The 12,127-nt window shown below is 57.0% G+C and overlaps 2 protein-coding genes across 2 annotated transcripts; both read left to right on the top strand.

Annotated features, from left to right (window-relative positions):
- The first annotated feature begins 560 nt into the window (after nt 1-560).
- KLK11 (kallikrein related peptidase 11) lies at nt 561-5,239 on the top strand. The gene is given in 6 exon segments (XM_027617376.1): nt 561-678; nt 2,300-2,374; nt 2,838-2,998; nt 3,283-3,619; nt 4,235-4,371; nt 4,785-5,239. Coding segments are annotated over 5 exon segments (825 nt in total). The 5' UTR covers nt 561-678; nt 2,300-2,337; the 3' UTR covers nt 4,938-5,239.
- A 2,374-nt stretch (nt 5,240-7,613) lies between these two features.
- Nucleotides 7,614-10,826, top strand: KLK10 (kallikrein related peptidase 10). The gene is made up of 5 exons (XM_027617346.2): nt 7,614-7,704; nt 8,378-8,561; nt 9,125-9,399; nt 9,553-9,686; nt 10,214-10,826. The coding sequence occupies exons 1-5, from the start codon at nt 7,614-7,616 to the stop codon at nt 10,364-10,366; spliced, it is 837 nt and encodes a 278-aa protein (XP_027473147.1). The 3' UTR covers nt 10,367-10,826.
- Nucleotides 10,827-12,127: the final 1,301 nt, after the last annotated feature.

The following is a 12,127-nucleotide window of genomic DNA, read 5'->3' as shown; positions in this document are numbered from 1 at the left end:
TCAAAATTCACGACCATTTAATTAAATGTCTATAAAATGTAACATTCTTCCACCTAGCCAATTCCAACTTGGCTTTGCTGGAGCTGTTGAGCACACATTATATTTAATGTGGGATGTGGGTTCGTTTTAATATGTCTGTGATGATGGAAGGCGGGTGTAGCCTTGGAAAGCAAGCGGAACCAGCCTAGGTCTTAAAGTAATCCTGCCCACCCCTTGGGTTCTGTCTTCACCGCCATCCAGGAGGTGCAAAGGGAGCTTCTCCCCAGTGAGTGGAAGGGGAATTTGGGGTGGGAGAGTGAGGGGTGATGGTGACAGCGAGGGAACACTTGCTGGATACCTGCAGTGCTCGGCTCTCCTGGAGTCTTCATCCCAACCACCCCAAGGCAGGGCTGTCCCCCCATGTCGCAGATGAAGAAACTGAGCCTCACCAGGGTGGAGTTCCTTGGCTCACGTCACTGTGGTAGGAAGAGGCAGAGCCGGGGTTTGAGGCCAGGGCTGGCTGCCTCAGGAACCTATACCCAGTCGTCTTGCCCCACTTCTGGTTGGGGGAGAGAGGAGGGCAAGACAGAGAGCAGGAGATCTCACTGATAACGAGCAGGCCCGGAAATAGAGGGATCGGCAGACAGGAACTTGAGGTGGCTCAGATTCGGAAGTCATCGGACCTAAGTCTCGCAGCGAGTAAGTGCCACAGCTGGATTTGGGGGCGCCCCAGGGTTCCCGGGAGGCGGAGGCAGGAGGGGGGAGTGGAGGGAAGGGAAGGGGGCAGAAGTGAAGCCCCAGAGGAGCGCTAGGGTTTGGGGCCTTGCAGAGGGCTGACTCCCTTTCCTGGGCCTTGATTCCCACAGGCCCCAACCTGCCTCCCCCACCCTCCCGTCCTGCCCCTTCCTTCGGCTGGCAGCAGCCCCACCTCCGTGACGCCCCAGTTTCCCCCCCTCCTTGGAATGGAGAAGGGAGGGCCCAGAAGAAGCCAGGGGCCCACCTGGGCTTGGGCTGTGGGAAGGGAGGAGCAGGGACAGGAGGAGAGACACAGAGCCTGGGAGGATGAGGTGGAGGGAGAGAGAGAGGAGGTGGAGGGAGGCAGAGACCAAGAGACACAAAGAAAGATAAAGAATTAAAGGAGTCCTGCAGAGAGGTACTGAGAGAGACACAGAGATAGACAAAGAGACGGAAAGGCACAGGCACAGAGAGGCAAAGAGAAATATGGCCACGGAGTTACAGAAAGGAAGCAACCAGCAGAGATGAAGAGAGAGACAGACCAGGACGGATGCGGGGTGGGGTGTAGGGGACAGAAACAGAGAGAAGAGGGGCTTGGAGAAGTGACAGAGGCAGACCGGCAGGCACACACACCCCATCCCCAGGGCTGTAAGGCAGGGCTAGGAGGCCCAGTCATCAGGGCCACCCCGCACCTGCCTTTCGCCTGATGCTCTGACCCAATCTGCCTTTGACCCAAACCGCCACAGCTGCTGCCGCCACCAACCCAGCACCCAGGGCCCCAGTCCCAGAGCCCGTGAGTCGGGCAGGGAAGGGAAGACCCTCTTGCAGGCGCCTGTGCTCCTGGAGCAAGTCAGGCCTCCCTGCCTCCACACCATTTCTCCCTCTGCTCTGTCCTTCTCGGCTTGGGTGGGTGCTCTCTGCCTCTCTGTCTCTCCAACTGGCTGCCCTGCCCCCGACTTCAGTGACCTCTGATCCCCGCTTTGATAGCTGAATCCAGCCCTCCACCCCACCCCCCTGCAGGCCAGGGCAGCTGAGGACACTTGCCCTTCCCCTGACCAGCCCCGCCCAGTTCCATCTGTCTGTCCTTCAAAGGGGCAGGGATTCAGAAGGACAGGGCCCGTCCCAGGCTGAGCCCCCTACTGCATGCTGGGCAGCCCTCAAAGGGCCCATATCACCCTGGGGTGGATGCAGAATGGGGTTGGGGGGGCCGGGCCAGGTCTCAGGAGGGCAAGAAGGAAAACATTCTCCCAGATGCATCTCACAGGTACTATGGCTGACTTAAAACAGGGCCAGCTAATACCTTGCCCCAGCCAAAGCCCCTCGCAGCATCTGCCACATCCTCCTTGGCTCTGGCTATGAGAAGCTTTTAGCTGAGATCAGGCCCCTCCAAGGCCACCTTGATACCAAAGATTTGTTTTAAAGGTTTGGAGGCTGGGATGCTGTGAGAACTTGGGTATTCCTCCAACCCTGTTGTTTCTCCCTGGGGGCAGCCAGAGCAGGCTGGGGAGGGAGGAGAGGGCATGAACCAGCCCCTCCATAGTCTCCCCATAAAGTGATTGGGCCCCTTGTCCCTTCTTGTTCCCAGAAGAACCTGAGGCCTGCCCTTCCCCTCTCCAGGCCAAGATGATTCTTCGATTAATCATGCTTGCTCTGCTGACAGGTACGGTAGGGGATGGGGGAGGGCAGGGGCCTCCCTCTCTAATCTCTAGGCTCCCTCAACCCTCTATAACTGGCTACTGACTGAGCCAATGCTGAAAATATAGAATAACGCATAGGGCACCTAAATGGATATAGGAGCCATAATAAGGTCCCGATGCCCCTTGCTGCATAATCCCTTTAGATGCTAGAATGGGGAGAGGTCAAGGAGGGTCCCAGGGGAGGGGCCGTGGCAGCTGCAGTGGGGCAGAAGACACTCCAACAGAGCAGAACGGTAGCTACTGACCTTGCAAGCAGTACGGAAGGATTTCGGTCATTTAATACCTGGCTGGCCTATCCAGACAGTGCCTCCCAGCGGGACACCAGGCTGAGACCCAGACCACCCACCCCTTGTCTGCTCTCCCCACCCCCACTTTTGGGAGTTGTCTCATGCCTGAGCCCCCTCTTTTGCCCTCACTCCCCTCCAGGGCATGTAGGGGGAGAGACCAGGATCATCAAGGGGTATGAGTGCTCTCCTCATTCCCAGCCCTGGCAGGTGGCTCTGTTCCAGAAGACACGGCTGCTCTGTGGGGCAACCCTCATCGCTCCCAAATGGCTCCTGACAGCAGCTCACTGCCGCAAGCCGTGGGTGCGGGGGCTGGGGCGGGCCGGCAGGGGGCTGGAGATGGAGAGATGGATGGAGAGGGGCTTGGGGATGGGGAGGATGCGATGGGGTCCAGGATGGGCGCGGGTGGGGTAGCATGGATGATGGACACCGAGACAGGATGGGAGGACGGAAGCCATCGGACCTGGGATGGTGCTGGAATGGGGATGTGGTTGGGGAGGGGTCCAGTGGGAAGTGGGGATGAGGTCGGAAGTGGGGCTGTGTTCCTTTGTTCTCTCCGGGGCTCTCACCCCTTCCCCTTCCCCCATGTCTCTCCCCACCTCCCCTCTCTTGTCTCTCCCTGACCTTCCATCTCTGACCGCCCTCTCTCCCACCTCAGCCGATACGTGGTTCATCTGGGGGAACACAACCTCCAGCGGCGGGATGGCTGTGAGCAGACCCGAATGGCCACTGAGTCCTTCCCCCACCCAGACTTCAACAACAGCCTCCCCAACAAAGACCACCGCAATGACATCATGCTGGTGAAGATGACGACAGCAGCCTTCATCACTGGGGCCGTCCGACCGCTCACCCTGTCATCTAACTGTGTCACTGCTGGCACCCGCTGCCTCATTTCCGGCTGGGGCACCACAACCAGCCCCCAGTGTAGGGGCTCCAGAGGGGGACACGGAGGGGGGCGGGTGACCCCGGTTGTGGAAGGACAGAGGGAACCAGAGGAACCTGCAGAGGGGAGAGTCCCAGAGTACGAGAGTATGAGAGGGGGATCCCTGGGGGTGTCAGTGGTGGGATAAGTCAACCCTGGCGGTGTCAGAGGTGGGATAAGTCAACCCTGGCGGTGTCAGTGGTGGGATAAGTCAAAAAGAAGAGGGAAAACGTAAGAGCTGGGGGGCCGTGTGGAGACAAAAGTCTGGGCCTTGGGGTCAGACAGATATGATGTGCAATGCCAGATCCACGACCTGCTCGTTGTAGGACCTCAGGCACGTGGCTTCCCCTCTCTGAACCTTGGTTTTCTTCTCTATAAAATGAGGATAATCACACCCACCTACTAGGGCTGGATTAGAGATAGTGTATATAGAACGACTGGCATAATACATTTACTCGGTACCATTACCGGTGCCATTGCTGCGAGCACAGAAATGAGTTGGCTGTAAGCAAGAAGGACAGGGACTGGCTGTGGTGTGGGTGCAAGGCAGGCACTACAGGGTGGGGAAGGGGACCAGGGGCTCTCGTTTTCCACACCCCTTCATGCCGTTTCCACAGTGCACCTGCCCCATGCCTTGCGATGCGCCAACATCACCATCATTAAGCAGGAGGAGTGTGAGAAGGCCTACCCTGGCAACATCACGGACACCATGGTGTGTGCCAGTGTTCGGGAAGAGGGCAAGGATTCCTGCCAGGTCAGGGGGCAGGGCCTGGGTCTCCAGCCACCCATCCCATTCCCATCTCCTGGGATGAGATCCACAATCTCATTCCCAACCCTGACCCTGTCTCCCCTTGCCACCCCAACTCCATGTCCACCCCTAGTTCCCATTCCAAACCTCCAAGGGATCCCCAGCTCCATCCCCATTCCCACCCCTATTCCCAGCCCCAACCATCCCCCAATCAACCCTAACCCCATCTTTATTGCCACCCACAGCTCCAACCTCATCCCCAGTCGTCCCGCCAACCCCATCCTCAGTCTCCACCCCACTCCTAACACCATCCCTACAACATCCCAACACCACCTCCTCCCTAACACGGCGCCCAACCCTGCCCCCCCTCCCATGGCCACTCCTCCTTTCTGACTCGTTGTCTCTCTCTCCATACCCAGGGTGACTCTGGGGGCCCTCTGGTCTGTGATGGATCTCTTCAAGGCATTATCTCCTGGGGCCAGGACCCGTGCGCTCTCACCAGAAAGCCTGGTGTCTATACAAAAGTCTGCAAATATGTAGACTGGATCCAGAAGACTATGGAGAATAACTAGCCAGGACCAGCCCAACACCCCTGATTTCTACTTGCCGATGTTGCTCTTGTTCATTCTGTTAACAGTCAAGCCAGAGCAAGGACACCTTTGTGTATTTTTTCGGCCTCCTTGACTATGAGAGATGCTATAGCTTAATAATCAACTTGGGGTTTGGAATCAGTGAGGCCTGGGTTCAAATCTTGCCTTGTACTAATTTGTGATTCTGGGAGAGATAATATTTGGTTCACTGTTGTATCCCCAAGCCCCAGAGACAGTTTCTGGCACTCACCAAGGTTTCAATAAATACTTACTGAACAAATGAATCTTTGGAGTGCTTACTATATGCCAGACCCTGATCCAAGGGCTTTTAGATATATCAACTAACTTAATCTTCACAAAGATTAAGTGCCATTATTATGCCCATTTTGCAGATGAGGTAACTGGGCACAGAGAAACAAGTCACTTGCTCATAGTCACACTGCCAGTAAGGAGAAGAGCAAGGAATCTAAAGCAAGGTCTTTTCTTTTCCTTTTTCTTTCTTTCTTTCTCTATTTTATTTTTTTTAAGATTTTATTTATTTATTTGACTGAGAGAGACACAGTGAGAGAAGGAACACAAGCAGGGGGAGTGGGAGAGGGAGAAGCAGGCTTCCCGCCGAGCAGGGAGCCCGATGCGGGGCTCGATCCCAGGACCTGGGATCATGACCCGAGCCGAAGGCAGACGCTTAACAACTGAGCCACCCAGGCACCTCTCTTTCCTTCTCTCTTTAAAGCAAGCTGATTTCTTAACTACCAAGCGGAACTGCCTTGATTGAGGCTGTTTTCTTATCAGTAAAATCGTGCACTTATAAGAATGATAGCCCAGTAGGTACATCAGCCTGCACATAATTAAGACCTAAGAGAAGGAGCTATCACTGTTTTTCTTTCCAACCTCCAGGCGAGGTAGTTCCTCCACACTAGTGCAACCAGTATGATAACCACTAACCATATGAGGCCTTTTAAGTTAAAATGACCTCACATATCAAATGCTCTGTAGTCACACCTAGGACTGCTGTGTTGAATAGCACACACAGGGCATTTCCACTGTTGTAGAGAGTTCAACTGGATAGTGCGGAGTCAACCTCTGCAGTTAATTCAATTCCCACTGGAAAAGATGCCCCACAACTAGTCCAGAACTCAGGATCTTTTTTGACGTCCTGCTCGGCTTTCGGGGGAGGTTGCTGGCACGAGGAGTAAGAGCCCAGAGCTGGAACTGGGCCCTCCCGGTTGTTAGGTGGACTTGCTGTGTGACCTTCTGTGAGTCACTGCCTTCTCTGAGCCTCGATTCCTCACCCGAAAGGAGGGGGTTAGTTCAGGTCATACTGATGCTCCTCTGTGGCCTTGGCCTCCTGTGATTCATGGGCCCGTGTGTCATCTGAAGGCACACGGATGGCAGGGAGGATGTGATGTGATCACACTTGGGTGTGATGCGCAGCGCCCCGCCCCCCAGCAGGAGGAAGAGGGGCGCTAGTCACTGGGACACACAGTGAGCCCACTGCTCAGGCTGTGGGAGTGGGCTCAGCACAGAGCTTCGCGCTGGCTCTGGGGCTCTGCCTCGTTCCCTCTCTGCCCCCTTTCTATGTCCGTGATTTCTTCTTTTCTTTGTCTCTGTGTGTCCCAGTCTCTGTGTCTTCTACCCTTTCCTTCCGTCTGTCTCCCTTTCCTTCCGTCTGTCTTATCTCTCTGCCTCCCTCTCTCCTGGCCAGCATTCTGGCTTTTCTCAGTCACTAGGTATGCATTTCCCTGTTTGTTTTCCTCTCTCTTGGTTGTAATCACCTCTTTCCAACATTATCTCTGAGACCCGGAGGCTACCTGGGAACATGGCATACTCTCTCCCCACTGAGAAGACTTTTTGGAATAGGACACCTGGGGAATCCCCATGGAGTCCAGCTCCAAAAAGGGTGTTTGGGGCTCTAGAAGAAGCCTGTATTCCTGGGGCCCCTCCCAGAGCAGGAATCTGGGGCCTAGGTTGGGTGCCAGTCCCACCCACGGTATAATTAGGGAGAGGGAAAGGGAGGGAGTGAATCCCTGGGGGGAGGGTGGGGAAATTTCCGGGCTCTTCGAGGTTAAAAGGGAAGGCCAGGCCAGGGGTCCCAGGGCAGAGGATTCCGGTGGCCCACTCGGCAGGGCAGAGGCATTCTTGGGTCTACTCCCTCCTTTCCAGCAGCGACTCCCAGGTGAGGTGGGATGCACCTCACCCTAGTAGGGGCGGGTCGCGAGAGCATGGGTGGGGACCTTTGGGTCGCGGACAGCCCTGTTTGAACCTCAGTTTCCCTATCTATGGCACGCGCCTCTGAGCCTCGGACCCTGGCCGCACCTGCGAAGGAGGGCGAACCCCAAAAGCTGCTTGGCAGGCAGTCCGGGAAAGCTCGGGCTGGGACCTCATTCCCCCTTCTGGTGTAGGGAGGTCAGGAGGACGCCAGGAGGGGCGTCATTAGGGTAATTGTGCCCATGTCGGGTATTCCGGCCCGAATCGCCAGTCTGTCCCTCGGCCCCTGAGATTTGTGCCGGCGGTTAAGCGGGTCCCCGCGGGGTGGGTTGGCCCAGGCCGGGCGGACGGGCGCGGTGGGGTGGGTGTGCGGGTGTCTGTGACGGAGTATCTGTTTTAATTCGCTCTCCCCCCCGCCCCCCCCCCCCCCCCGCAGCCTCGGTCCTGGCCATGGGACCTCCATACTTCCACCTGTGCCCCGCCTCCCCCGCCCGGGCCCTGGCGAGGCTGCTCCTGCCGCTGCTCGTGACGCAACTGTGGGGTGAGGCGGGGGACAGGGCTTGGCGGGAGGTCCCAGGGAGAGTGTGCTCTCCTCACCAACCCCCGCGCACCGCTCCTCCTCTGGGGACCCCAGCACCCACCCGCCGATCCAGAGGAGGCTCGCCCCTAAGTCAGCCCCACCCCTCGCCGAGCTTCGCTCCAGGGGGCCCCCCCCGCCCCCAGTTTGGATCCCTACTCCTTTCCCCTCTTGGCCTCCTTTCCCGGCCCCTTACTAACCCCGGCCCCTCTCTCAGTCCCATTCTGTCCCCGCCCCTTCTTAGTCCGCCCATTTCTCCCCGGGCTTGCCTTACCGCTTTGGCCCTCGTCCCTCTCTCCGCCCGCTGCTCTATTCCCGCCCCTGCTCCTCAAGCTCCGCCGCGATCTGCCCTCGCCCCCTGGTGGCCTCGTCGCGTTCCATTCGCGCTCTGCTCCGAGAGCGGCGCTCTGTCCCTCCAGTCTCACCCAGTTCGCTCTCCTCACTCCAGTCCGCTCTATTCCTGCCTCCTTTCTCTTTCCCGCCGTTCTTCCCCTCCCACTTCCATTCGGTTCCTGCAGGACCCCCAATTTCCAACCCCCCGGCTTCTCTGGTTCTGGCTGCGGAGCCCCCCCAGCTCCGGCCCTAAACCCAGCCCTTGTCCTGCCTGCTCTGATCTCCACCCCTTTTCTTTCTCCAGCCGCGGAGGCGGTGCTGCTCCCCAGAAACGACACGGGCTTGGACCTTGTGGCCTCAGGCGCTCCATGCGCACGCGGTTCGCAGCCCTGGCAGGTCTCCCTCTTCAATGGCCTCTCATTCCACTGCGCGGGCGTCCTGGTGGACAAGAGTTGGGTGCTCACAGCCGCGCACTGCGGGAACAGCAAGTAGGGGGAGCCCCTCGGGGCAGCCAGTGAGGGGCTGTGGAGGCAGGCCCGGCGGAGAGGGCGGGAAGGGCTGGGGCACACTTGAATCCATGTGGGAGTCAGTTCTGGAGGGCTTCCTGTAGGAGGTGTGTGTGTGGGGGGGGGGGCCGCCAGGGGGCGGTTTGGTCCTTCTAAGCGTTTCTGGGCCCGTCCACGACCCCTGTCTTGCTGATACTCCTTGGGTTCCACTGAAGTGTAGATAGTTGTATGCAACAGAAGTCAGGGTTTGACTAAGGAAATTGTTCACCTCATGAGTCCGCACTGAGGGAGGAAGGAAGAGGTGGGCTTACCCAGGTGGACCCTTGCCCTCAATTCTTGCAGAACTCAGAGACCCAAACACCTGATCATTCTTCCCCATGTCCCAAGAACTCAGATCCCCAGCTCCCTTCTCCCACACCACCTCCTCCCTCAGACCCAGGAGTCCAGGCTCCTACCCTGCTACCAGTACCCTTCTTCCCAGGGACTCAGAGTCTGGTCGCAGTCCCTAAGGAGGCTTTGCCCCCATATATCTCTTCCCTTCCTAGTCCTCTGTGGGCTCGCATCGGGGACGACCACCTGCTCCTCCTCCAGGGTGAGCAGCTCCGCCGGACCACTCGCCACGTTACCCACCCCAAGTACCGCCAGGGCTCAGGCCCCATCCTGCCTAGGCGGACAGACGAGCATGACCTCATGCTGCTGAAGCTGGCCAGGCCTGCTGTGCTGGGGCCTCGCATCCAGACCCTGCGCCTGCCCTACCACTGTGCCCAGCCTGGAGATCAGTGCCAGGTTGCTGGCTGGGGCACCACGGCTACCCGAAGAGGCAAGAGCTGGGGGCCCTGAGGCCTGTATCCTGGGGAATACTTTGAGGGCCAGGACTTTGGGTCTGAGGGAGGAGGGGGCTGGGGGTGTGGACTCCTGGGTCCTGGAGGATTAGGGGCTGGCCACGGGTTTACCTACTGTTTTCTCCCATCAGTGAAGTACAACAGGGGCCTGAGCTGCTCCAGGGTCACTGTCCTGAGCCCTAAAGACTGCGAGGTCTTCTACCCTGGTGTCGTCACCAGCAACATGATATGTGCGGGACTGGACCAGGGTCAGGACCCCTGCCAGGTAAGGACTGGCCGGGATTGGTCTCGGACTCATGGGAGCCAGGATGGGGAAGTTATGAGAAATCAGAAGGCCCTGTCCCTGTCCCCAGCCCCAGCCCAGTGCCATCCCCGTGTCCGACACTATTCTGTCTTTACCCCATCTTCATCCCCGTGTGTGACTCTCCACCTGTTCGTGCCCGGCCCTACCCACTTACCACCGCATCCTCAACAGCATTCCCAGCTTCAGGCCGGTCCTAAACCCCGACCCCATCCCTACTCTCCATCCGTCTTCATCCCCTCACCTGCCACAAGCTACAACGCCAGGGCCATCACATTCCCATTCTCATCCCCACCCCCCCCCCCCGTCCGATGTCCACAGCCCCCAGGCCAGTCCCACCCAACCCAAGCTCATACTTAATTCCAACGCCACCCCAAGCTCATCTTTACCCAAACGTAACTCCAGCCCTGCCCAAACCTCTTCGCCATCACTATCCCAGACCCCCAAGTGGGTCCATGTATTTATTTGCTCTCTCCTCCTCCCACCCCCAGAGTGACTCTGGTGGCCCTCTGGTCTGTGATGAGACCCTGCAGGGCATCCTTTCATGGGGCGTTTACCCCTGCGGCTCTGCTCAGCATCCAGCTGTCTACACCCAGATCTGCAAATACAGCTCCTGGATAGAGAAAACCATACGCTCCAACTGATCCAGAGGTCCTGCCACTCCACCAGCTGCCCTCTTGCTCCTTCCTCCGCAGTGCAGGGGCTGAACCCTCCCCCTGCCCCTTTCGAACCTCCGCCGCCCATCTACACCTCCTAACATCTCTCCTCTTCCCTTACTCCCCCTGCCTACCACTGCTCTGGCGCACTTTGAAGCCGAAGTGCTAAAAGTGGTGGCAAAGTTTAATTCAAGAGAAGCAAGGAAGCTGTGTCCGAGAGAAGCTGTCATTCACTCAACCTGCCTCCCTCTGCTACTTCCTTCTGTGTGACCTCGGGCAAGCTAAGTACCCTCTCTGGGCCTCTATTTCCTCATCTGGAAAATGGGGACAATGAAGTGTCTACCTCACAGATGCATGGTGAAGAGACGATCATATAATACGATTGCATAGGTTGCTATGGTAATTATCAGTAAAGCATTAACGCAGGGGCTGGTGAGCCCTGACTAAATGTTACCTGTTGTCATGATCTGTGAACAGGTCCTGGTTAAAATAAATGTATGTGACTCCATGTTCTGGGGAGAAAAGCACAGGGGTAGCCCCCAATCCCAAGCCCCCTCGCCCCATCCTCTGCATCCCCATCCCTCAGGGCTGATGGGAGAATCACATTGCCCTCCCTCCTTTCAAGTTCCATGAAGCACCCCTTAACCACTTCCTTCCTCCCTCCCACTGTTCCCCACGTCTTGGTCCACCCAACACCAGTTCCTCCTGTCCCAGCAGGAGCTGGGCCACCTCTGAGTCATCTGGTCCCTTCTCTGCCCTGCTGGGGCCACTGGAACCCAAGCCACCTCACCCCAGATCCACCTCAGCCTCTAAGACCAGAGGAAACCGCCCCACCTTAGTTGCTAGGTTCGTGTAAAGAAGTCCTCTGAGATTTAGGGGAAATTTTTTGTTTAGATCCCTCTCCATCCCCTCACCAACCACAAGCTCCAGTCCCAGCTCCACCGTATCTCCATTCTCTTCTGATCCAACCCCATAAGCCCCAGTCCACCACCATCCCCCACCTTATCCAAAATTGGCTTGGAAATTTCATCCTGAAAATTTGGAAGGAGAAGCGTTCTTTTTCCTCTCCCTGAAAGTGTCTCCATGCAAATATTCCTGCACTGGGGGGTATACTACACAGAATCCAGGCAGAGCTGATGGATGTTTGGGTGCCTCCATTTAGCCTAGACTCTGGAGACTTAACATCAGCTGAACATACGCACAACAGAAGTGTTCCATTTTTTACTGCTCTTGTTTCCCCTTTCAAACGCCAATTTACTGAGCACCTATTATATGGCAGGCTTGATGCTGGGCACGAAACCACAAGGTCCTTGCCCTCATAGAGCCCACAGAAGACTGGCACACAGTCTCCAGCTCCCTTCCTCTGCCCCATTAACACACCCAGGAAACGCCAATCAGACATATCAGCTGACTTTGTCATGCAAGACTCAGAAGCAAAGGAGGTAGGAACTCGATTCATTTTTAAAGGCACATCGCCTGTTCCTTTTGTCATCATGCTACACGTGTTTACTGAGTTGTGTCCTACTCTAGGTCCTGGAGATGAATCAGCCCGAGCTCTACCCTCAAGGAGCTGCTAGTCAGGTCAGGGAGACAGGCAAGACTTCCATTCTTGTCATTCAGGTTTCTACTCAAAGGTCACCTCCTCAGAGAGGCCTTCCAGGATTGCCCTGGCTAGAGGGGTCCCCTGCCCTCACCAGGACAACAATCCATTGCTTGGTTTATTTCTTTTGCAGCACTTGTTAGAGATGA

The sequence above is a fragment of the Zalophus californianus genome, chromosome 17 (genome assembly GCF_009762305.2).
Source record: "Zalophus californianus isolate mZalCal1 chromosome 17, mZalCal1.pri.v2, whole genome shotgun sequence".
NCBI classification, from domain to species: Eukaryota; Metazoa; Chordata; class Mammalia; order Carnivora; family Otariidae; genus Zalophus; species Zalophus californianus.
The sequence above is the reverse complement of the archived record's forward strand: the minus strand, read 5'-3'. Positions and strand labels throughout refer to the sequence as shown.

Coding starts and splice junctions, on each gene's coding strand:
- KLK10 (XM_027617346.2), top strand. CDS start 7,614: ATGGGACCTCCATACTTCCACCTGTGCCCCGCCTCCCCCGCCCGGGCC. Junction 7,705..8,377: donor GCTCGTGACGCAACTGTGGG/GTGAGGCGGGGG, acceptor TTCTTTCTCCAG/CCGCGGAGGCGGTGCTGCTC. Junction 9,687..10,213: donor AGGGTCAGGACCCCTGCCAG/GTAAGGACTGGC, acceptor TCCCACCCCCAG/AGTGACTCTGGTGGCCCTCT.